General features: G+C 45.9%; 1 protein-coding gene across 3 annotated transcripts; it reads right to left on the bottom strand.

Annotated features, from left to right (window-relative positions):
- Nucleotides 1-4,447: 4,447 nt before the first annotated feature.
- On the bottom strand, nucleotides 4,448-26,471 carry nkd2b (NKD inhibitor of WNT signaling pathway 2b). Of its 3 annotated transcripts, none has more exons than XM_027014311.2 (10): nucleotides 26,206-26,471; nucleotides 26,074-26,100; nucleotides 25,894-25,988; nucleotides 8,758-8,818; nucleotides 8,451-8,572; nucleotides 7,712-7,807; nucleotides 7,314-7,461; nucleotides 6,426-6,510; nucleotides 5,829-5,950; nucleotides 4,448-5,594 (listed from the first exon to the last, which is right to left on the bottom strand). In XM_027014311.2, the coding sequence occupies exons 1-10, from the start codon at nucleotides 26,228-26,230 to the stop codon at nucleotides 5,020-5,022; spliced, it is 1,356 nt and encodes a 451-aa protein (XP_026870112.2). In that variant the 5' UTR covers nucleotides 26,231-26,471; the 3' UTR covers nucleotides 4,448-5,019. The 3 variants fall into 3 exon arrangements, with proteins under 3 accessions (XP_026870112.2, XP_026870113.2, XP_026870114.2); XM_027014312.2 differs by having other exon boundaries at nucleotides 5,829-5,944; XM_027014313.2 differs by lacking the exons at nucleotides 8,451-8,572; nucleotides 8,758-8,818.
- Nucleotides 26,472-26,958: the final 487 nt, after the last annotated feature.

Raw genomic sequence — 26,958 nt, 5'->3', positions numbered from 1 at the left:
TCGGCTAATTATACACTTCTCCAGAGGCTGACACATATCTCAGGAGCAGGATGAACAATGCATCTGCTCCAACCACATTCTTGACAAGTCAACAGCGAGTCCACTACACCAGCACTCGCACAGGCAACTGGGCTGAGGTAACCAGCCCTCTCGGGCCATAGGGAGTGTGTCGGACAACTTTTTAATGTGCTGTGTACGGTGCTAGCCAGACAGGCTGTTTCAGGTTGAAAGCCAGAATGCAACATCATAGGGATTCATTCTTTGGAGAGAGAGAGAGAGAGAGAGAGAGAGAGAGAGAGAGAGAGAGAGAGAGAAGGAACTTAACCTTGACCTGTTGAGAGCATAGGGAACATTGGTCTTGCATGAACGAGGCTGTTCTGTAGTATTATCTGTGTAATGAGTTCTTCCTGTTTAACGATGTGCTGGCTTGAGACAGATTCCTGCAGTTATCAGGTCCTCCAGCACACTTCAGTCTGCTCTCCTAATCTCCCCAGTTACTATGTGCATTCTTCCAGAGCTATATGATCTCCTGTGACATTCATACAACAGTAACGCATACGTGAAGGGAAACCGTAGATGAGTTGCATTGATGAGGTTTTCTGCTAAAGGCAGTAGGGGATCAAAAAGCACAAAACAATAGAAGAAGAGGAGCACTCACATAAACCGTGTAAATGGCCTGTGCTTCTTTACTAGTTTTACGTGGGGGCTCCCCTTCTCCCATTGTTGGGTTTTTTCTTTCTGGATTGGGCACCACAACAAGCTTTCAGATTTTTTTGGTTGACGGCATCCAGTCGTATTTCTTTGGAAGTTGCAGACCATCATCAATTGCCCACAGTGATGTAAAGAGAGATGTACTTCCACATCATTATGGCAACTTTTGTTGCCCCTGTGGAAGCTATTCAAAAACCCTGTCTCTCCTGATTAAAAATGTTACAGAAACGAAATCAACTTCTAGCAGTGCTTCCTAACTTCTGCCCCGCTGATAACTGCTGTCAGAGGAAGACCGTGTCTAGTGGAGAACAGGAAATAAACCATTCCAGAATAATCTGGGAATGGCACTGTGGCACAAGAGAGCAGTGACACTTTTTTACAATGCTGCTTTGTTCACGTGGGCTGAAAGATTCATTTATCAATAAGAATGTCAAAAATGCTTTGTGGGAGAAAGTCAAATAAACAAACAGATGAACAACAAATAAAAACATTTACGTAAAGTAACTTTTAAAATAATGAATTACCCTACAAAAAATTCCAAACTCCACCCAGAAATAAGGGCCATGAAGAGGAGGTATTTGTGAGTCTCTCTCTCTCAATCTCTCTCTCTCTCTCTCTCTCTCTCTCTCTCGCAGCATGGCATTAGTATTCAGACCGCCAAGTCTGAGAGAAGGGAGTAGGGAGGTGGGAGACAGGCATTTCTGGATGGTCCTGGCCCAAACTATCGCACTTCACTAAGCAACTGCTGCAGGAGGCCGAGAATCTGTACAGCACTCTGAAGGAAAGCTCAAGCGTCTCAGTCTGCTTTGACGTCCGATTTTTGCAAATCAAACTATCAAATGGGTCACGAGCCCAGATACAAGCTTGCAAATGAGGAACATGGCACTGCTCGTGGTGAAGAACAGTACTGTCGGCTAGCCTGAGTACTGTCCTGAACAGCTGTGGCGAGCAGGGTAGCACACACTGATCCCAGTACCGACTACAAAGACAACCCAAAGGAGGCTCGGGTGCATGGTGATTTGCATCGTGCAAATCAGGAAAGTGTGTAAGACACACGAGTGCACGCGGCACATATGCCCTTGCTGATTCTAATGCAGCAAGACACTACAGTATGGTTTTATGGGCAGTGAGACTCTTTGTACAGATGACTTCTGGGTGGCATTCTCTATGACAGCGGTTGCACATTTGGTCTCGTGGAGTACGTTTCTTAAAGCGCAGCCATAGCTGTGGAGGAATATTTTTTGTTGTTCAATAACAATTGATTTGACTTTAGACAGCATCTTGGATTAAAAGTCAACGTATATTTTCTTCACTCAATGTGTTGAGCTCCTTTATAACAATGATCTTTTCCTCCTCTGCTCTCTGTGCAGAAGTCCGGCGCTCTTTAAGTGCGTTAGCGATACGGAGGAGATGAAGTTCCTTTGTTACTGCGCCTATCTATCTATCTATCTATCTATCTATCTATCTATCTATCTATCTATCTATCTATCTATCTATCTATCTATCTATCTATCTATCTATCTATCTATCTATCTATCTATCTATCTATCTATCTATCTATCTATCTATCTATCTATCTATCTATCTATCTATCTATCTATCTATCTATCTATCTATCTATCAATCATTTGGGCATGGAGGCGGTTCTATGGCTTTATTCCAATTTCAGAAATAGCGAAGCGTTTTCTATCCAGCTTACAGTCTACAAGCTTCATCAAGCGGAAAGTGGGATCAGGGTGCGGGCTGAAACGAGCCAGTGCAATGGGCCACAACTCAACAAAGCTTCAAGGAATTCTTTCAGCAGCGGAGTGGCGATAAACAAAATTTACAGTCACCAGGGTAGGCATTGCTGGGACAACAAAAAACCCAATGTCTACACTGGCTATCGTTTGATAAGCCTGCGTTATAAAGAACAAGTTTGCAAAACCCGCCCTTGGAGACCAGTCAAGAGTCCGGACGTGGACATTTCATTGTAGATTTAAATCTGCTGCCCGTATTTAAGAACTCTAGTGCCTCGTTTCTCATTCGTTGGGGAATACTGCGTGCCCAGCGAAGCAAAGCGAAGCATGCAGACACGACTCCCGCTGCGCTCATTGTGCCACTCGGCTTTTCTCATGCGCGTCCTGAAAGAAGGTCGCTGTATGCACGCGTTGTAGTTAATCACATTTTCCCAAGAAAGGCTTAGCCAAAATAAAGCAACAGCTGTCACTGTGTGCTGGCAATACAGACAAACAATACAGTGCAACAAACAGGACCTCCTTCTATTCCCGATTCGCTTACAGCTGTACTTTAAGCAAAAACACTTTAAAGGAAAAACCATAAACGACAAAAGCATCAGATAAATGCTTCCAACAGACTCGTTAGCTTTAGGCTACATTAAAATATTTGCTATGGTAGACTCTTCTTGGTTTTTTGTTTGTTTGTTTTTACACAATAAATAAAACAAGCTTATTATTCATACGTTTTAAGTGTACAGCTTTCGTGGGCCTCAGAACTGGAGCGAAGCGCGGGCAGTTTAAAACTTTCTTATCCTTAACTTCATAGGATAGAAAACGTGCAATAACGTGTTTTACTAGCCTACCTTCGCCGGGCGCCTTCGTGGGTGCACAGAGCGGATCCTTGCACTGCGCACCTGCCTCTGAGCCTTCAGTCCAACCAGGTTCTGACAGACCCGGACAGCGCGCGGTGCTGCGCACCAAAAAACAAAGGCACGTGGATCACCGCGCGAAGACTGCAACGCGCGTCTAGTACTCTCCCCCACCCCCCCAACTTACACCTTTCTTCGGATGGAAATAGCTGGTTGTCGATACCAGCGGAGGTTCTCTCGGGAGTCCTCTCCCTCACAAAGTGAAGGAATGTGCATTCACCCGAGCCGAGCCTCCTTTTGTCATTGTATGTCACGGTCGGGGTCCTTATTTGGCCTCCGAAGAAATCCAAGCGCACCCCGTGGCCGGGTTATCCCAGCGCTCCGTAGGGACGCGGGTCGTCTCTGAAGCAAACTCATATTCAGGCTTAAACTACCAACAAGCAAGAATGTTACCGAGTTAGACGTTCCAGGTAATGCGTCTATGTGCGATAAAGATTAACCTGTGATAAGATGGAGAAGCGGACCGAAATCATCAAATTCAATTGAAATTGAATCAGAGGGCGTAAAATTGTAGGTCCACTAAACATTGTGATGGAGATTGGAGTAAATACACATTAATGGCAAGCTTTTCTAAACGCCCGTTAATGTTTTCTCCACACGATGGCGCAGCCTCTTACATTTGACAGCGCGCCGAGGCCAATGTCCACCCAAACCGGCTCAAACTTTACAGTGAAAGGCGTTGTGCTGTTCTGTTTTTAAGGAACGCAGTGCTTCTCTTTGTAAGGGATATTCTGTCTAATTAGAGAACATCCACGAACCGAGGTCCCTGGTTGACACAGAGTTCTTTGGTTGCAGTCGAAGTAACGCTTTTATTTTCGGAAATCGGTACTTAAACAGAGAACTTTAGAAGCGACATATCCAGTGTCATTGAACCAAATCTAATGTTTTGTCCAAATAGAGCTGTTGTGCTTTGAGAAATGTGTCACGTTCTTTCAGAGAACTCTTGCACTGAAGCCCCTGTTTCGTATTGTGACTTTTAGCAGAAAAGTACCCCGTGGGTTTCTTGTCTTCTGAAGTCGCACTAATAGTACATTAACAGAACACAGGATGCCTAATGGGAAAACGCAAAAGAATTCAAACTACAGTGCGTATGCTAAGTATTTTATTAAATACATATAAAATACAAAACTTGTATGCATAAGTACTGATCACGATAAATATGCATATACTGTATAATCATACAATAAAGTGTTTATAGTCGTATAGTTTCATACATACAGGAATATATTTTTGCATTATAAGTTGGCAGTGGTGATGTGTACCCTGGTAAAGAGAGAGTCCTCCATCTGCAGTGGAAAGACCCCTCCATTTCTAAGAGGAAAGTCTCCGTTCTTCAAAAGCTAAGAGCAGCACCTTTCACCTGAGACTGAAGACCTGGAGTGGTACCGCTTTAGCGCAGCACACTAGCACGGTGGGACACAAGCTTGGAGCCATGCTCATGCTTTTAGGCCATTTGGTGGTGAGCTCATTTTGAACCAAAGACGTGGGCGTACGCTCCAGGGTGGAAACTCTTGATCTGAGCGGGCAGCTCTGAAATGTCGATGGCAACTGTACGTCACAAATCCACGGTTTTAAAAGCCCGGTGTTAGTCTGTGTCTGATGGTAAGCGAGGCATGGAAGGCGCTCCCACGCTGCCTGCGCATGAACGTGTGTGCACACGGTCATGTCTGATGGTAGTGATGGTAGTGATGATGGTGATGATGCTCGTGGTGGTGGTGATGCTCGTGCCGCTGCACCACGGGCAGCACGAAGCCCGCGGGCACGCCGGGTGGGTGCTCCCGCTCCGGGCCCCCGGGCGAGGCTTGCTGCTGTGTGGCGTGCCGGCTGGGCGACAGGGCCTGTTCCCGGCCTTTGGCCCTCAGCCGCCTGCTATGGCTGTGCTGGAGAGGGTGCTGAGCATGCGTGGGAGGCGGAGACTGGCTCCGCTGGGGCAGGTGGTAGATGTCCTGGCCGCCGAGGTCCCCGCCCTGTGCTGGAGGGTGGTGGCTGTAGCATTTGGTGCCCTTTGGCCCGACGACAACCCCCACCGGAGTGACCCCAGCCCCTTTGGGCGCTCCCTTAGGGGGCTTGATGACGTGGGGAACACGGGCGCGGGGGTCTGGCGGGGAGGAGTGGTCACTCGCCATCAGAGAGCGGCGCTGGTGGCCGTGTGACTCCGGTTCGTGGGAGCGCGAGCGACTCTGGGAGTGAACTGGCCGTGAGGGGTGGTCTTGACGGCCTGGAGGGGGTGCCATGGCTTATGAGACACAGACAGTGTGTTCGATCCAGATCACAGGAAGAAGAAAAAAAAAAAAGGGCTCAAATTAAGGTTTTTATTGACATTTACATCACCATTTTTGTCAGAAAGAACAGGTGAGAACAAATTTACTCAGATAAGAGAGCCAACGTAGGTCTCTGCAAAGATCAACTGGAAAAATGACAAAAGACAGATACTTGCATCTACTTCGACATTACATTTACATGCACTGACCTTCAAACCTGGAGGTGTAGTTCTCGATGCCAGCCAGGTCCAGGTAGTGATTCCTCCTCTCCGTGTTCTCGTCCACGCAGTAATGTGTCCGCACCGGAGAGTCACTCGCCTGCCGTCTGTAACTATGACAAGTCCCATGCCAAAAGAACCCCACCAAAAAAATCTCAAATGATATGTCAAATGTGCAACACCCAGTGCGCATTAGTGTCTGAGAATGTGCATCAAGTTCCAAGATACAGAAACAGCAATGATAGAATTATTTTTCCAATATTTTTATTCTTAAAATTCTATGAAAAACCACATATAATTACAATATGACTGCTTGGTTAGTGGGGGGGGACTGCCAGCTGAAACAAGACAACGAAAAATGAACAAAAATGTCAAAAATGAAGAAGAAAGTGTTCTAGCCATAATATCCCCCTGTGAAACTGAATGCTCAGATGTTTAAATAAAATGACCTTCCCACAAACTGTCTTCATTGGTTCAGCCCATGTCAGGCACAATATTGCAGAAATAGGACTGGCTGCAGGGAGAAAACGTAGGCTGGGCTGAACTAATCTGGAAAGAGAGGGCGGGTCACCAGCAGCGGTGGCTGACCTTATATGGGCGGAGTGGCGTCTGTCTGCTCCATGCACCTCCTCCTGGAGAGTGGCCTCCGCACGGTGACAGCTCCAGTCTCGTTCTGAGACGACATGAGATGAGAGGTAAATCTTCCACTGAGGCCTTAACAACCTTCATCATAATACCACCGGATTACAACCGTCAGCATAATCCCAATAGATTATAACCTGGGTTTGAGTAAATCAGCAAAGAAGGAAGGAAAGAAGTTATGGATGGATGGATGGATGGATGGATGGACGGATGGGTGGACGGACGGTGAATGAGTGAGTGGGTCAATAGGTGGATGCTTTACTGTTCCTGAAGCAAACCACAAAGTTACAGCAACAAACAAAACCTGCATTCATCACACACATACATTAAAGAAATGAAGGCTCTAGAAATAACAAGAGAGTGTTTTAGAGAACACTCAGAACCGTGGAACACTGTAGTTTCAAGTAGAATCATAGAATGCCAACAAATGCTTATGACAAGACATGATTGTTTTATGAGGAACTGTTTATGTAAATGTGTATACACTGATGTTCACATGGGTGTGTAGGTAATGATCAGATTAGGTAGAGATTAAAACTGTACTATATAACAACATTATATTTACACCACAGTTACACTAACAAAACTATAAGGTCTGTGTGAGTCTTGTGTATATACTAATTATCCCAGTGTGTGTTCTCTCCAGTGGGTGCAGGAATCTGGTGCATGTGGTACATGTGTGTGTATTATTCTGGTGGGCCAAGGCATCTGGTATGTGTGTGTGTGTGTGTGTGTGTGTTCGCAAGCAGTACCTGTCTCTTTGTGCATGTTCTCTTCTGCAGGCTCAGAAGCCTAGTGTGTGTGTATGTTTGTGCGCATGTGCGCGTGCAGTACCTGTCCCAGCATGGCTGTGTTCTCTCCGGCGGATGCAGGGGTCTGGTGTGACAGTCAGTTTTACACGTAGAGTCTTACTCTTGTGGCAGGACTGGTTTACTGAGGCATCCACTACATCGTAGATGGTGTGAACAAGACTGGACATGTCCTGAGCAACCAACACACACACACACACACACACACACACACGCACATGCACATGCACACACACTGATTTATTCAACACTTCCTTTTTGACTGCACAAGCTCATTTCTTGATCTCAGCTCAGTCCCCAGTCACTGGCCTGTGACTGAACAAAAGTGTCGACCGGATCTAAGCGCTGTGAAGGAGCCTTAAACCTTACAAAAAAGCTCCTCAGGTGTGAAACAAATATGTCTGAAGTGGTGTAAAATCTCACCTCTTTGGTCACTTTGCCACTGTTGTCAAAATCATAGAGGGTGAAGACCCACTCCTGTCTATTATCACTCTCCACAGAAACGTCACACTCGAGTTCCTGTTAGAGGCAAACAGAGCAACATGCAGTTACAGCCATTACCAGCAGGGGGACTCTGTGCAACAGGAAACGTTGGAATGAGAGCCAGTTCAGCACAATTTATGAGCTGGTATACTTCAGGTACCCCCTCTTCTGTAAGGTCTTTGAAGGTATTGTGTTTCAGGAGAGTTCTTAAACTTCCATTAGCTGTGTTATGAGAGGACAGGCGCAGAGGCTGCCATTATACTGATACCTTTCTTCCTGTTCCAGGAAAAGAGGTTTTTAAGCTCAATTCTCAGTTACAGCTTATTGCCAGGGTGCAGTGGTTCAGGGTTATCGAGTGACGTGCCTGCGATTGTGGGAAACGTCTGAACACAGGCATGCGCAGGACCCCACAGACATGTCAAGAGGGAAAGCTCACTTACAGCCCGAGCTACACAGAAGACCGACAATATCAGCACGTTCTGTTTTCAAACACGACAATGTAACATCTACCTTCACATAGTGCAGTATGTACTGGTTACTTTGACATGGAACAGGCAAAACGCATGCCCAGCTGAGAAATCTGCACATCTTTAAAAACTGCTCATAATCTGAAAGAAAAGCAATATTCTTCTTTTTGAAAGAATGAACGGGTGCGTGTGGCACAGGATGTGGTTCCTACGTTCAGACTAATGCGTTTCCTCCCTTTGCTGGTCTCTCTGGGTGGTTCCCTCTCACCATCCTGAGGGGAAACATGCAGCAGCAAACCCTCACAGCCCCTCACCTTCTCAGGAGGGAGGACCACTACACACACACACACACACACACACACAGTTTTATATAAATGCTGAACAGTATGACAAACATATAGAAATTCTAGAAGTTCATGGTAGACATTTAAGTAGTCCCCCAAGTCAAATGCATAAAATAGGAATGAAAGCTATTGATGTGAAATGTCAGAAATGTGAAATGTGAAATTCTACACATACCCTCCAGGGGGCAGTGATGTTCTGCAAATTGCCCATCCTTAAACTCACAGCTCTGCAACTCCTACGTGATGGAGAGAGATGGAGGGAGGTGTGAGAGAGAGAGAGATGTAAGTGAATCTATCTGACAATACACCCAAAGGAAGCAGAAACAAAGTCAGGCAGTCTCTTGTTTTGGGGCAGTAGAGGCAATAGCGATACCCCAAACATTGACATGGCTGAACCTGCAGCCCACTCAGCCTCCTCTCATGAACCTGCTCATACACACCACAAGCTCCTACAGATCGCATGTCACTAAGCCGTGGCCCATGTCACCAAGTCACGTTCCATATCCCACCCAGCCACAGCATTCCACTACTGCTCTGCATATCTGAAAAGGCTTTGTTAAAGCAAAGGATATCCTTTCACAGGTAGCTTGAACATTCACAGTGTGTGTGTGTGTGTGTGTAAAATTCCTTAGGCATGAGATGGGAATAATCAGGAGTGGGAGCGGTGATGAGGAGCAACGGGAACGTCTGTCATGGGACTCACGGGAATGTGGTGAGCGACCTCTCCGCTGCAGCTGCACCACAAAAATGCACAACCACACACTCCCTCACAGATCCCAACCACACACACTCCCTCGCAGATCCCAACCTGTTCCATGTTGCACAGTGAAAACCAATGGCTCATGCTACCTTGAACCCCAACGAAGCCACAAGCGCAGAGCTCCGAGCTCTTCAATAGTGCAAATGCTGTCACTGATTAAAACTGTATGTGGAACATCAAAGCAGTGACCCTGATCCTTTGCCTGCTGGAAAGCTGAACAGGGCTGGAGACGTGCTGCCCTCTTCTCATTTAAGGAGGGTCGTGTGTCACACCTGGGCACCCATCTGGACGAGCTGGGCCTGAGAAACACAGATCAGGAGGAAAGCGAGAAAGACCTCCATGACCTGGGGCAGCTGAGGGGTCTCTCGTTGCTGTTTGTTGCTGCTCTTTGGGCCATGCTGAGGACATGTGGTGCTGAAAACAACCGTTAATGCTTCCAGACTGGGGATGGACCCGGCCAAAGCACACCCAGCACAGGAAGGCTGGAGGGTGCACCCATGACCCAGACTGAGCTCGTCAGCTCCAGGTGGTCCAGGAAAAAGGTCAACCCCCTGCTCTCAGTATATTAAGCATAAATCACCAGCCAGACCCTTAATGGGTGAAAAAAGCCAACAAACGGACCAGCACACAGATAGCGGCCTGGAAATGCCAACCAGCTGCGTGGCGATTTCCCAATGGATGTGGTGTAGCAGGGGAATATCAGAACGTGCCGTGTGCCTTCCTGCAACGCATGGCAAGGCTCCCACAGAGCCGCCCCACCTCCGGTCTGTTGCACATATGTCCAATTAAAAGGCTTTCTGTTCTGTTTGCTGCTCTGTGGAAAACAGAGCCCCGTTCCCTTTTATAGATCAGCTTCATGTATGCGTTTAACAGCCACGGATGTTGCTGAGTTAAATAACAGAATGAAAAAAAATAAGAAAAAAGATGAAACTTTAATGAAACTCTAGACAACCGACATGTGCAAGCGTTCGTGGTTACGAGACAAGCCGGAGACCCACACCTGGAGGTGAAGCCGTCACTCCGTGTGAGGGTATTTGTGAAACAGGCAGCATGCGACTCCATTGCATCTCCAGAGGCCAGAGGCATCCATGTGGAAGCGGAGCCACTCTGCCATGCTGAAAGGGTCAAAGATACACCTCCATGGCAGCAGAGAGGTGGATGCTTATGTTTGCGGGTGGAGGGTTGGGGGAGGAAGGTGGGGCAAGACAGGATGGTGCTGGCAAGCGCTGCTGCCAAACTTTTATCTGGGAGGTGTAACAAACACCACCCGTTCTCCAGACAAAACTTCCATCACACACACACACACACACACACACACACACACACACACACACACACACACACACACATCTCTCACTCGCTCTCATTTTTCTGGCTGTAAACATGTTTCTCCATGTCCATATGTGATGAAACACAGAAGTACCCCACTGCCCAGGAGTGTAGTAGTCTTTCTGGGATCCTTGTCATTTCATCAGGGCACAAACACCAGAGCTGGAGGAAGGGAGACCAAGTACATCCACATGTGAGCAACTGTTGTGCAACTAGATGGGGGTTTGGGTTTTTTTTTTTTGTTTTTGGCAGCATGGACTCATTAAGAGAATAAACAGTCAAGCACATTTTCTCCCAGTTTATTTCCATAGGTAACATTACATAGCTGAGACAGCAGTCAGCAGAGTTTCTTCAGGGCTTTAATGTTAAATGAAAAGTAACAATCACCCCAAACTTGCATTCACTCTGAGCTCCAGAGTCGTGCTGACCATAGTGGAGGTGAACAGGGGAGGAGAAATTCTTGGCCGAGAATGTTAGAGATCTCGCTGGAGGTCCCGGAGTCCGACTGATGAAAAGAAAACAGTTTGGTAAACATACCCCCTTGATACAGCACCCTGTAGCAGGAGAAACCCTCCAGAAAGAGGAAAACAGCAAACCTGGCCCCAACTCAAAACCTGGTGGGTGGGTGGGGGTGTGTGTGTGTGTGTGTGTGTTACACACACTAAAGAGGAGAAGGAAAGTGGGGAGGTGTGGTTTGCGGGGGGATGGGGGACTTCAAAGAAAAGTTCACCAATTATAAAACATTTCAGCAAGACCAAGTGTAAGTGATTCCAGCAAGTGTGAGTGAGTGGTGGGATCAAGTGTGATACTGAACTTTATCTACCCACACATTAACTTATTTGCCATATAAAACAAGTGAACTGGGCCAGAACACAGTTTCAGTCCTAATTGCTGCCTGTGTCAACATTCTGAAACTCGATACACCTTCTCCCCAACTTGTTGACTAGGGAAGGTACAGTCGGTATGAAAGTATGGAGAAAGCACGAGAGGGTGTTCCACACCAGAACCCATCACCATGGCACCAGGCTGAGCACGCTACTCAGGTGGGCCAGGGCAGGACCCAACACGTCACGCAACACAGACGTGTCCCTTCTGAGAACCCTTTAAACACTCCACGCCATTAAATGTCAGTGATGGACCGTCTGATGAAGAGAGACCAGTCTGTAATCGCAGAGGCTAGAGGTGTTCTGGAGCACTAGCTGCTTGTCCTGGTGGAGTTGGGCTTTTGGGAGCCACAGGACTCCTGCAGGGAAATGCCTGGCGTGCTCAGTCTGGGAATGTGGTTCCGCAGAGTGGCCCTCACACCAAGGCCGCAAACAAGCAGCGCATGGATCACGTCACTGCTGGAAAACACCCGAGGCAGAGACCATGGACCCATAAGCCCAAGATCACGCGGAGCCATTTTTAGCCCCACACTCCCTGGAGGGGGGTTACTGCATCCATAACTGCTCCGTGAACTGACTTTGTCCTGCAGATCTTTAGCACCTACTATGTGAGTGTAAAGTAGGTGTTCTTTGCCATATCTGTGTGTACACTGAGTGATCATTATGTACACCTGCACAATACATGTAATAAATCATTATTCACCACTACTGCACTCTGAAGGCTGACTGGCTGACTATATTGGAGTCTTGTGTGTGTGTGTGTGTATATACACACACACACACACACACACACACACACACACACACACATACATACATAAAGTGAACATTACTGCTGTTAGTTCCACATTACCTCATCGATCATCAAACATAGCTGGAGGAAATTTGTTTCATTTGTCTTTGTGGGGAATGCCATCATAAATACGGCAAAATGCCACTGTGCTCTTGGGGCCCTGGGGGACATCTCATGACCAGAGGGGCGGGGAGAGGGCTTTTTTTTTTTTACTATGAGGTCAAACAAGAGGCAGAGCTTTTCTTTTTTTTTTTTGGCAGAACATAAAACAGTGGGGAAGGCTCTCTGGCCATGGCCACACAGCAGCCATAGGCATGGGGCAAAGGACCTGAACAGGGAGCCAGAGGAGGGAGGGGCAACAGCTGGATCCTCCCACGCTCCTCCCACATGCCTCCTACGCTCCTCCCACATGCCTCCCACGCTCCTCCCACGGTTGGGAAAGTGCGTCGGTGTTGCTGGGCTTGTCTGCAGACTCCGCTGTGATCTCATGGAGGTTAGTACAACACAGCGGGGCCTGACGGAGGGTCAGCACGGCTGTGCTGAGAGGCACCAGCCAAGTAAGCACGTCACTCTAAACCCTGCCTACATGGAAATGTCTCTCACAGATGTTGGGGCCCCAGCGCTTTACGAGCCGTCCCCCCCCACACACGCAGAGCACGAATGCGCCGTGCTCTCCTGCTTGACCACAGTGGCCTTTCAGATAGCTTCAGCATCGGCTTGTAAACACATGCCACATGGAGACTCTTTCTCTCTCTGCACATGGGCAGAGTCTGGCACTCCAACTACCACCATCAATCATTTCTATCAAAAATCACTGAAAAATGACTCACGCCTTTATCATGACAGATAGACAACATTATGATCCAGAATGAATTTTCATCTGCTAATTTTCACTCACACCTTTTTCATGACAGAAAGACTCTTAATCATCTCCTTCAAAGATGAACCTCTGAGAAGCTTCATTTCCAAAATGCACCTTTCACCATCACACAATGCCAGCACTGTTTTGACGATACCGTTGGCAAACAGGCTGTTGGGAGCTTTTAGATGTGGGTCTCCTTCTGTTCTCCACTCAGAGGTCTGTCTGAAGACTTAAAAGGGAATTATGTTTACAACCCTTTCATTCAGTGGCCAAATAATTTCAATAAACTCACTTGTGACTTTCTTTTAAAGGTGAGCCAGAAAAGATGATTTGGAAAGAATCTGAAGTAGATAATATACACCCAGTACCATCATGTGTCTTACTCCAGTACTCTGGACTGGCCCCGTTTTGAGCTTCAGTTGAGACACTGTTTACCTCTCAACAACTCTTTGTGGATCTTATACTAATCTTACAAAACACCTTTGTAATTAGAAGTATACAGTTCAGGTGAACACATTTCCACCCATATTGACACATAAAGCGAACATCAGCCAGGTAGCGACCAATCACACTGCGGCTTTCTGCCTTTCCCAGAAAGCCGAGCAGGACTGTGGTGTCACAGCATGCTGTAACCACATGCTCAAGGTGTTGGGATTAGTGTCTCTTCTCACAAAGGCGGATTCCGGTCTCTCTGAGAGCTTAGACCACTGCCTGACAGCATGGAGTCTGCTATCTGATTTCCAGAGATCAGTCTCTCTCACTCATACATACACACACACTGCCTGACTCTCTCTCTTACACACATATGTATTCTAATCTCCTTCCCCTCCACACACACACACACACACACGTTTTCCAGTCATTTTATAGATACACACGTACATACACTCAATTTTTCTCTGCACAGTGCATACGTACATGTGTGTGTACATGCATGCGAGGGTGAGTGTGAATGTGTGTGTGTGTACTTACATGGAAATGTTCATGTATGCAAGTGTGTGTGTGTGTGTGTACATGTGTCGTGCATGTGTGTGGTTCTCTGGTGTTGTTGGGAGGTAGGCAGGCCTGTGGACGTTGTACAAGACCAGAAGGCTTCAGTCCAAGCTGTGAAGTTCCTCACAGCCCTGGTGCTTGACAGGGGTCAACTTAGGGTCAACAGAGACCTAGTACTTTCTTCCATGAAAAACTCCAACCCTACAGACAGGAAACACTCAGCCACCAGCGCCTTCCTGAAGACCTCCCAAAAAGCAAAGGAGGTTTAGAAGAAACTGGCCCACAATTAAAATATTGTGAATCTACATCACTGTACATCATATCATGTAGCAACTACACTATTCCATGAAACAGAGGAGTCTAATCCTAACTAGGTCAGTCCGATTTGGACCGCTCTGGTCTGCTGGTCTGGTCTGGTCCATGGGACAACTGGTGCTAAATGTGGGCGATCGAGGGCTTCAGGACAATGAGCACCTGATTTAGGAGGCATGGTAATCGGAATACAATAAACATGCGGAATAGCTACTGTATCCTTGAGCTAGCCAGCTAAATGTACATGTTAAAGATTCAGCTCATTCCATAACTTCCATAATGTCCATAACAATGCGAACAGTGTCACATATTTCCTTTTCCAACTTGCAAACACCCTGCATCTTTAGCATGCTGACCTGTGTGTGTGTGTGTACACCGGGGTTCTGGAGTTCTGAAGTGTAATTGATCCAGGCCAAGATCAAGATCAAAGGCACATGCCCCTCAGCCTCAGACTGACTCCGCAGTCTGTTGTCCACACAGCCAGCGCGTTCAAAGTCAGAACAGCAGCAAACCGAATGCAGCGCGAGCAGCAAAGTCAGTGGTGCACATCTTGTCCCAGCACCACCCTGCACATCGAACTGCAGTAGTGGACTTGGTTATAATGTAAACGTCTCTCATTTGCCCTCTGACCCTGGCAATGGGCTGCTGAGCTTGGGTTTGGAGCGCTTAGTAAACTCAGCGAGGTTCACTGAAAATCCACAAAACCCAGAACCACATGCAACTAAACACAACAATAAAAACCATCCAATGAAAAACAAAGAAATGGAAAACTGCCACTAACTTGCATTGTATTTGGCAGAGGACACACGACTCCTGAATGCCACGGTTTAAATCCAGAACCGACATAACGCCTAGCGATAGTGATCTCTGCGATTGGAGACAGGAGGGATAACTGGGTGTCACCCCACACGCTTGCGGGTGTGAGAGTAAGGGTGGGCGGTGGGTGGAGCCGAGATGTGCTGATACGATGACATTCTTGAGCCTGATACCATCTGCCCAACCCATATCAACATGGCGGAGACGGTTAGCAACAGGGTTACAGGGAGGGTTATGAGCTCTGGGGGGAAGGAACCAGCTGCAGAGACGGAACTGCATGGAAGCCTTCCACTGCCCCTTCAGTGCCAACCTGCTTCGCAAGCACACTCGCACTTGGTCACTGTGCACATTTTTCAAATGTCTCCTTTCTGGTAGAACCAGATAACCATGGAAATTAACCCTCTGCTGTCTAGAGTTATTCTTTGTTGTTGCAATTAATATACGCTTCTCCACATGTATTATTAAATGTTTTTTAAATCGCTAGCGTACAACACTATACTTTGCCACTTGTCCTCCAAATAAGATGCAGTTTGGGGGAAAGTGGTGCCTCTGTCCTCATATGTGTCTGAGAAGGCTAGCTCAGAGGGACGTTTATGACTAAAAAATATTAGGAAACCGGTAGAACTTGTTAAATGACAGAAAAACAAACACTCAAGCTGTTTCTCAAGCCAGTTTTCAAAAGACCATCTCTGCAGCCCTCAGAGTCTTAGACTGATACTACAGCAGGATCCTCATCCATACGACAGACTCTTTTAGAGCTTTGACTCCTGTCCTTCACCTCGAGCTGTGGCATGTCAGCTATAAATCCCTGGTTTCACACACGCAGCCCCGCTCAGACCAATACAGTGTTTCTCTCTTCCTCTTGTCCGAACATGAAAGCGAACGACTCGCGGTGGGGCCGTGTGTTTAGCCCTCTGCAAGAGCCATCGGGGAGGTCTGAGTTTCTGTCCAGATCACACACAGACAGGGCGTTTTCAGTCAGGCTGGACGTTTGTTTGAAGGGAATATGGCAGAGCAGCCAGACACCCGTCTGCGCCAGCCAGACACCTGTCTGCATGAGGCAGGAAATGGGTGAGAGACAAAGAAGGCTGCCATAAGGGCAAAAAAGAACATGAATTTCTTTCAGCCACACACACACACACACACACACACACACACACACTTTAACCCCCCCAACCCACACACACACTTTTAGTAAGTATTTTGTGTCAGAGATGCATTTCCTTATCAAGTTCAGTTCATTTCCTAAATGTGCACAGCTACAATTCCAGTACCTGGGAAAATAAAAAACCTTTCATCTATGGATCTGAAATGTAGCATAGCTTCAGGATATCTAACAGACAACCAGGAAACTTAAAGCCAAGTTCCGCAGTTTCCTCTCAAAGCCAAGTGGCCCCGAGACAGAAAAGTGGAGCGAGAAACTCGCCTCTCCAGCAGTTGTGTTCCAGCTCTCCACCTTATCGGTGCAGACACATCTGGAAGTGCATTCTGATGGAGCAAGCAGGTCTGAGCTCTGCAGCCCATTCACAGCTATTTCCAATCTGGGAGGAATGCAGGGCCTCGGGAGGCCAGCCAGCCACTAACCCCCTCTAACCACCCCCACAGCCACCCAGCCCCTCCGCTTTGAACACATTCGACTGCTAACCGGTCTCAGATGTGAGTGGACAGCTTTACAAACAGAACGATAGTGATGCGTGTGTGAGCTGCGTGGACAGCAGAGACAGAACCGTCGCAGGAGGCGAGGGGACGCACTGCGGTGGAGTGGGGTGGAGGGGTGTGGCGGGGAGGGGAGGCACTGGGGCGGGGGGGTGTGGCACTGGGGTGGAGGGGTGTGGCACTGGGGCGGGGGGAGGTGTGGCACTGGGGTGGAGGGGTGTGGCACTGGGGCGGGGGGAGGTGTGGCACTGGGGCGGGGAGGTGGGGAACTTGTCTGGAGCCGGACGCACAGTGTAGGAGGAAACCACTGCGCTTTTGGTTGCTGTGGGTTTCTTTCTAATGCAATGCTCTGGAATAAAAATCTATATCTGTACAAAATGGAACGGTCCCAGAGCTGTTATGTCTGTGACAAAAGTGACAATTCGATTAATAAAAAGATTCATTCCATCAAAATCAAGTCTTCCCCTGGTCACCCTCCCTCAACTCTCCTGGATTTGCCTTCTGTGCAGAAAAGCAGTTTAGGGTGTTGGGAGCTCTGGAGGCACACAAATCTTTTTGGAATGTGGACAGAGGATGGAGTTTCAGCAGGAAAAGCTCTGGTAGTGTGTGTGTGTGTGTGTGTGTGTGTGTGTGTGTGTGTGTGCGCGTGCGCGCCTGAACAAAGCCCCCACCACAGACACACACACACACACACACACACAATTGTGAATGCATTTCATCTGTATGTTATTGTATAAGCATGACCACGCAGCATGATAACAAAGGCGAAGTGTCATTTGAGGAAGGACTCTAATGTGACCTTTGGGCCCCAGTGGCGGCTCCGTCTGCCTGAATGTGCCGTGCTCCACCTAGCAGACACCACCAAGGGCTGTATGCCACACACCTGAACAAAGAAAAGGGTGTGTGCTTTTCAAGTCTCAAACACATCAGGACTCCACTCTCAGGACCCTGCTGACCCGACATCCTGCAAACAGCCCCCTCAAGCGCAGGTCGTATAGGTACCGACGGCGCCCAAGCCAAGGCAACAAAGGTGCGGGACACAAAGCTACAAGCAACAAATGTCTAAAATGTTGTGGCTCCATCACTGAAAGCAGTTGGCATAAGTTCTGAATTACTCTTAGTTTATGATGAATGAAGTTGTGACTGTAAAGCATGATTTACGGCCTTATTCATGTGCGTCAATCATTAGTCATACTCGGGCAATCCAAAAAACATTTTTTAAAGCGATGTTAATGTGTTTTGTTCCTCCCAAATGCCTCTGGCAGAGTTTAAAAACAAGGCATTCAATTAAAAGCCTCTTTAATGACACTATCAATAAAAAACCAAACAGTGGAAAAAAAAAACCTTATTCCCCTAACGGCAGGAAAACTCGCAAAATGTCGATTTGGAAAGGAACGAACGCTCTTGACAAGGGAACTGGTTTATGTGGAAACATACCTGAAACACTCAAATGTAATAACCTTGGAGTCTTCCCGTGTTTCACTTGGCTGAGAGCTACGTGAGATCAAACGCAGATTCAGCTCCAGAAGACCTGGCCAAAGCTGTGTGGAGGGCCAAAGAGGCGCTGGAGGGTTTAGCTTCAGGTATTTTCTTTCTCCCCACTTATAGAGACAGCAGAGTTAACCCCTCTGCTAGCACTACTAACCACAGTGAGACCCAGCTGAGTTAACCCTCCCGCTAGCACTGCTAATCACAATGACACCCAGCAGGTATGAGCTAACCTCAGGTAAGAGAGCGCGATAACAGGTGCCCACCACCTTCTATTTGCTATGAGCCACTGTAGTGGGTTTAAAGGAATCCTCTGGTGTTAAACCTCAGAAATGTCTTTCTTTTTTTAGCTTTCAGAGTATTTTTAAAGTTGTTTCGCTTTAGAGTTGAGATGTTCCATTTCCACATAAAAATTACAGACAATACAAGAATTAAAGTCCATTTTGACAACATTGTACACAATATGTATTGAAAACCTTGACATCTCATACCAAGAGTGATGCGCATCATTAAAGAAAGTGTGAAGAATGAAGGCCGGCTGCAACTCATTATATGTGAGAAAGAACCATTCTTCCCACAAGTGTGTACAAATGCAAGTAAAATGAACACGAATGTAAAAGGATGTCAAGAGAGATACACAAATAGAGCATCACCAGCCTATGCAGTTTTAAAGATAGAACAGGTTCTCTCTCTCCCACACACACACACACACACACACACACACGTCATTTGTATCAATTAGGAGGCATTACATAGTATAATTATCTTGAAACTGATCAATGCCAACCGAGTTAATCCAGACACATGTCCACAAAACAGATGTGTTGTGTCAAAGATGGCAGCACTCGCACGGCAGGCCAAAACTCTCCCCTCCCCCACAGTCACAGGAAGATGGAGGAAAAAAAAAACAAACAAAAGAAAAAATGAGGACAATTCCCATATCATAGTTGCTAGGCCTTTGACCAAGCAGTCCTTTAGAAGTGGTTGCATGAAATGCCACCCAGGAGGTGGAGATGATGGCACCACTGCTTCTTCTGAAGTAGGGAGGCACCCCTGTTACCCATCAGGCGGAGAAAGGGCTTAGAAAAGGATTTGGGGAAAAGTAAGCAAACACCTTCAAAGCCCTTTTCACAGTATAAATACCTCAAAATAAATAAACACATAATTTGCCTGCAGTGTCAGATGACTTTTTCCATGAAACACTGGCCATTAAAATCATGTGGGTGGGGGTCAAGGGTCTACTGGGTTCTCTGCTCACACACAAAGGCCTCACACACACCCACCCACCCACCCCCACCCCCCCACACACACACACACACACACACACACACACAATGTTGAATAGTTACAAAAGTTTAACTCTTAGAAGTCACACATGGACACACTTTTTCCCCCTCGTTCTTTCCTTTTCCCACACTCTTACACTCTCATTCAACACACACACACACACACACACACACACACACACACACACGTGCTGCATTCTGGAGAGAGAGGGAGAGCATTTTAGCTAAAGTGAGTTGGCCGGGCAGGTGTTGACATTAGAAGCAGAGCACAGTGGGGCTGTTTGCTTTGGACAGACAGCAGACGCCTAAAATGTGAAAGAACATTTCAAAAGCACCAAACGATTAAACCCAAAGAGCTTTCATTCATCTTTCTCTCGCATAACATAATCAACAATGAATCAATGACCAATGACCATCTTACAAAACAACACAGACTACGGCTAATACAAAATGTCTACTCTGTCTGGTCCCAAAACCTTCATGTGGCACCCTTCTGCCCCACTGCACCCCCACACTCTTCAAAGGGTTCAGAAAACCCACCCCCACCACCCCAGCACACTCCTCTCCCAACACACAGCCTCCCCTCCACTCCACTCCTGCAGAATTTCTGCTGTACAAACCAGAGCCAGCTGGGATCAGGGGGCCCTGCTGAAAGACCCCGCTGTTCTGGACTGTAGCCACATGCTTTTCATTGAGAGATGAAGGCTCACAGCTCCAGTTCTCCTGAAGCCATGTCCAAAACACCCCGAAAGGGAGAGAGAAAAACTCCTCTTAAAGTCATCAAACGCTTTCAGGCGTCTAAAAATGAACCGCATAAAAACTGTGTGCCACCTTTAGCATCCTGGAAAGCAGGATATATTGGGGAATGGGAAAAAAACAAAAACAAAAAAAAAAAACTAAGCGATATGGAATATCTGAATGCATGAAAGTCTTCTGTTCACTGTGGGGTATGAAACTCTATGCTGAAGAGTACAAAACTCTGCTATAGGGTGCAAGGTATTAAATTCTGCTATAGGTTGTATCATATAAATCTCCGCCATAGGCTGAAGGTTATTATGAGTCTCTGCCATAGGCTGAAGGATATTATGAAACTCTGCCATAGGCTGAAGGGTATTATGAAACTCTGCCATAGGCTGAAGGGTATTATGAAACTCTGCCATAGGCTGAAGGGTATTATGAAACTCTGCCATAGGCTGAAGGGTATTATGAAACTCTGCCATAGGCTGAAGGGTATTATGAAACTCTGCCATAGGCTGAAGGGTATTATGAAACTCTGCCATAGGCTGAAGGGTATTATGAGTCTCTGCCATAGGCTGAAGGGTATTATGAAACTCTGCCATAGGCTGAAGGGTATTATGAAACTCTGCCATAGGCTGAAGGGTATTATGAAACTCTGCCATAGGCTGAAGGGTATTATGAAACTCTGCCATAGGCTGAAGGGTATTATGAAACTCTGCCATAGGCTGAAGGGTATTATGAAACTCTGCCATAGGCTGAAGGGTATTATGAAACTCTGCCATAGGCTGAAGGGTATTATGAAACTCTGCCATAGGCTGAGGTATGGAAGCCTGGTGCCTCATGCAGGTATCTGGGCTCTAGTAAGGGCCATTCACTCAAAGTATGGAGGCAGGGGGAGTGCTGTGGAGGGAAGATGTCATCGAATATGACAGCTCAGAAACAGTCCAGAACACCACACCACTTTCCCCAGTCCAAACCTGCTGACTCAGAATTAAACAAATGACTGAGTCCAAATAAAACATCCTTCTATTTGAACAAAATGAACAAAATCTTTCAGCAACTATTTCTAAAACAGACATGAGATCAATCAATCTGAAACACCATAGGAAAAAAAAAAACAAAAAAAAACACTTTACAGACAACAGGTAAAGCCTTGAGAACCAGAACTACATGTTACATAACCACAGTTCCAAAGTACTGACTTCCATGGCTAAGCTGTTGTGCTCTCTTCATCTGAAACCTTTCAAATTTGTCATTTCCTTTTAAACACTTCAAAGCAGCGATTAAAATCATATGGACTACCGATCTGAAACCTTTTGTAAATGCCACCACACAAAACAACACTGAGGAACACTGTGTGCCTCCGTAGGTGAAGGAGCATCATGCTGGGTGGAGGTTTGTCCTGAAAGGTCGGCAGGGCGTGTGCTAATGACTTCATGCTCCGAGAGGCCTGAGAACAAAAGTGAGGTTGAGTCAGGCTGTCTGCCGGCGTCTGCTGAGGGTTCCAGTGCTGCAGGTCCAGGGTGGAGGTGCACGCACATCTCGCTTCCTCCATAGATGACGCTGGACCATCGGTTTGACCATCTCTCTCTCTCGCGTGCACCTCATACCAGGTGTTTATACAAGCCAGGCTTGAACACCTGCAATGATCTGTCAAAATCTCTCACTCTCCCACTCTCAAGTGGAGCCAAGCCATTTGCTGAATCGCTCTCTCCCTGTCTTTCTTGACAAAGACAAACAAAGCCTGTTTTGCTAGGGCGTTGCTTTGATCAGTCAGCAGTCACCTCTGGGGATCTCTGCCCATGCACATTTGGCCTCAGTTTTCACCTTCTGTTCTGCCTGCTCTCTGCTGTCAGTGGTTAGAGCAACAAAGCCTTTTATGTAGGATCTACAGGAACCTGTATAAATACAGTTAAGTACGCCGTTAAGCAGAGTCGATTAGGGCTGATAATTTATGGGTGAACAAACTGGTTCAGAGTAAACACGGGTCACGAGCTCTGAACTCATCTGCTAGCTCCTCAGGCTAGCTAACTGTCTGTCATTTCCACAGTAGAAATGTCTGTCTCTCTCCTCCATATTTCCCTCTACTGTCTCCCTCTCATATAACATCTCTTTCCCCCACTCCTATGTAACACTCTTACTCCATTGTATCCCTCTCCCCTACTCTGGTCTTTCTCTGTCTGTCCCATATATTTGTCCTGTTTCTGTCCCTCTATTCTGTAATAATAACAATAATATATTAAATGTATTTAGCACCATTCCTAAACTCAAGTTCACGTTACAGCACAAATAGTACAATTATCACACACACAGAGGATTAGTCCTCTTTTCTCTTGCTGTGCGTCTCTCATCGGCTGGTTGCCGCTCCACTCCTCTCCCCTGTCCCGCAGGATTGGTGAGGCAGGAGCGTCCTGATTTTGGAGCTATCTGAGCCCTTGGCTAACTCCAAGCCCTGTGCTTTGAAGTTGCTGCCAGACAGTGGAGGGATCAACCCCCCCCCCCAAAAAAATCCCTGACAATACAGCAGACGGAGGGAATAGGGCTTGCCTAACACCGGATTCTGGCCACCTCTCATCAGCCACCATTTTACCTGCCTGTTCCACAAAAACAAACAACAGCAAAAACAAACAAACAAAAATCCCCACACCTGCTGAGGTGAAAATGGCAAAAACAGGTCCTGGATGAGTTCATTCCTGAGTCCAGGCCAAGCTGAGACAGCCCATTAGGCTCATGATGTTCAGAATAAAACTTGCAGGCAATTTTAAAAATCAGACAGAATACAGTCAAGTTTTTTTCACAGACGTTTGCAATATGACCTATGACTGCGACCTGTGTAGGTACACGCCAGTCCAAACTGACAATAAGACATGGACACTGAATTTTACAGATTGGGATTTCTATGGCCTGTGATCACTGTTATGAAAGGAAAAGCCAACCCAAGGTCTTCTCATAGTTCAGCCACTCAGCCTCCCTCACCAGTGGCACGCATCTGAAATCACACAGCTCTGCCTGTACAGCTTCAGTGCAAAGTTATGTTGAGACTACCACCACTGGGAGCGATGACGTTAATCCAAGATTTATAACACCAATATAGCAGCATCCAGCAGCTATGACACCCTGCCAGGCAAACCGGTAAAGCCATCAAACCTAATCCATAAACAACACAAAATCCCACCCTTCTCTAGTCTCTTCCCCATTACATAATGACAAACTGCCTCATTGTGGTTTTGGCCAAAAGACGAGGAGCTCAGGTCACTGTCTGAAAAGGTAAGTATCCGGATTTGTTTCTAGCCATCAAGGATCTGCTTCCTTCTGTGCATCTTTCCAGCAAATCCAAATATAGGATGAGGGGTTTGCTCCTCCCTTCCATCCAATGTTTTGTGTGAAAAACAAGAAAAGTTGGGAAAACTAGCAAATTTCCACTAGCCTGATCCTTCTTGGACTCGTTAGGAGCAGAGAATTTCCACCTGCACATGCTGAAAGAATAAAAAAAAATTCCCACATATTGTGAAGAAAGATCAGGCGTCCTGTAAATGTCAGATTTTAGCGTAGTTAATTTAGCTGATTACTTTTCCCCCTCTGATTTCCCAGTTAGTGTTCATATACAGTGTTCCTGGTTTTAGTGTCACTCTTTTTGAAACAAAATCAAACTATATGCCAATAGAGAGCATTCGGTCAAAACAACCATTTCACTTTCCTCTATCTAAGCCTCATTATATAAGAATATTACAAATGCTCTTCTTCTGATTTGTATAAAGCACATGACTTACGGCTATGTAAAATAAACTATGAGAGAACTTGGAACTGTAAATTGTGAGCTGACAGCATTTCATAAATCATTCCGCCATACTCTGTGCCAAATTTTGAAATATTCCAAATAAAAGGAAGGACTCATATTATATGCTACTTTTATTGCTACCAAATCAATCTACTACTCAAAGAAAATACTCTTTCATCGCACTGAAATAAAGTCTTTGGAGAGCAATTGCAGCAACAAGTTTTAACAGCCCTAAAGACTGGGACTCGTCACTCAAATGACTTAATTCTTTTAAGAGCTTCTAACAAATGCACACACAGTGAGAAAGACTCATCTTCCACTTAGAAGCCTTTTAACTGTCTGTAACACACAATCTTTGAGACTATTTAAATCAAGAACAAGGCTTGGTTGAGTGGCTAATGTGCATGATTTCATCCCTAAACCCTTAAGGGAAGCCACCCACCGCCAGGGCTGCACACCTCTCTGAATGTCCCGCGAGTCCAGGCTGGGCAGGCTCTGGTCCTCCAGTTCTTGAGTGGGACAATCATAGGGGTGATGTAATGCTCGTCTGCTTTGACGGGCGTCATAGGAGTCTGTGAGAAGCTGGCGCAGAGCACAGAGATGCTGCCAGCAACCAGAGGCTCAAACCCCACATCCCTAGACTAAATGGCTCTGACCACAGAGGACTAACACTGACGCAATGGTGTCTGTGACTGCCACACACACACACACATACATATACATACATACATACATACACACACACACACACACACACACACACACACACACACACACACACGATCACAAGATCCAGACTGACAAGAAACGGGGACCGACAAAAAAACAGGGAAACACAGTACTGTTGTCTCAGTGCCAAAGAGAATAAACAACAACAACAGTAATTCTATACAGGCAGCTTGACATGTCTTTTCATGGCCCTGTAAATACATACACACACCTACACATAAATATGTAGGTTTATTTATTATGGACAAAGTTATGACAATATCTACATAGCATGAATGCAATGGTCAGCACCCTCATGTAATATATTGTGACTGCTATAAGTTACTATAAGTTCCCTAGTCAAATCTCCACATTGTTATTTGGTACATGAAGTGAAAATAAACCCACAATGCTTGAAATGCAACATCAAGCAAAAAAAGTACAAGCTCTATTTTTCTTTAAAACACCCTCAAAATGACACTAAACATTACTATGCATATCATACTCTTTCAAAAAGCCCTTAATGTAAAGCACCCCAAATTAAGGGAAATAAACAAAAACAGCTGCATACATCTATTGAAAAGTCAATAACTTCCTAAACATCCTAAATATTAGAAGCTGACAGTTCACAGTTTTGCGTAAACCACTTGGTTCCTTAAATATTTACAGCCTAGTATAATCATTTTCAGGCAAATGACTGATCTGTGAAATAGTTTTATCATAACATTAAACAGAAAACTGCCTTATATTCTGAAGTATTTCAAACTCCGCTTACGTCCCCATTGAGTACTTTGTGTCGGAATTAACAAAATGGTTAACACTAAAACGAAGATGGGTTTTAAAAACATCACACACATAAAAGCTTAATTATGATCCACAACATTTTTACGCAGCTAACAAAACGTTACCTGAATATCCTTTAATTTATGTTCCGACGTGCTGTATCTACCGCATTCTTCAGCACCTCTTTTGGAAATAAACCCGTTCACGACAAAACTGTCACCTGAAATGTGAAATTATGAAGTTACGTCTACGCAAATCTGTAACGGTGTCAAATATATTTCAGAAATGAGTTTTGCGATGCCTACCTTCAGGACTTTCTCTTCTCTTACAGGCTGTGTTCGCACCACCCAGTTGTAAGGAGAGATTTAAGCATCATTACGCATGGATAATGAGGAAAAACAACGACCGTTGACAGAGTAAACACACAATTAACTTACCATGTTTGGACTGAAGTTTCCCCATTTTAAATCACGATCCAATGCTTTGGTTAATTCTGATGATATTCCTCAGAGCTTTCTGTTGGTAAGTGAACATCCGACTAAGATCACATTATATACGCCGGTCAAATCATTGGAAGGCTCCAGAATTCATCAAGTTTAGTTTAATCCTACTGGTTTCCCGCGTGTCAACATTATAAATCATTGAATATCGACAAGAGTTCAGATAAAATAACTGAAGAAACAAGAAATCCGCGCTTCCACTGTTCGCCCTCTTGCGCAGTGCTGCAGAACTTCAAGAAACGCGTGTAGTGTATCCCCCTCCCCGACATGAACGGCGTCCCCTATTGGCTACTGAAAGTGCGCGAGCATATGGAAGGCCGATAGGGCCAAAAAATCTTAGCAATAGACGTACATTCCTGGACAAACTATTGAGTTGCTATTGATGTTGCTTGCAAAAATGAGTTCGTTTCAGAGATACATTTGTGGGCCTATGTGGCATTTTAGGTAGCACTGTATGCCTGTCAATAACAAAAAACTGGTTAAAAATCGCTGCCATACATTATGGACAAATAATTGTTGCCTAAAATTAAACCTGTGGGATTAATACCAGATATAACTTTCTAATCTGGCAGAATTACAAGTTATTATTTATAGCTACATTCTCAGTAACCATTGTATGTTATAGTGAACTAACTTATTAACACAATTACATTATTTATAAAAAGCCTTGTTTATTGGTAATTGTGTAAA

The sequence above is a fragment of the Electrophorus electricus genome, chromosome 5 (genome assembly GCF_013358815.1).
Source record: "Electrophorus electricus isolate fEleEle1 chromosome 5, fEleEle1.pri, whole genome shotgun sequence".
NCBI classification, from domain to species: Eukaryota; Metazoa; Chordata; class Actinopteri; order Gymnotiformes; family Gymnotidae; genus Electrophorus; species Electrophorus electricus.
The sequence above is the reverse complement of the archived record's forward strand: the minus strand, read 5'-3'. Positions and strand labels throughout refer to the sequence as shown.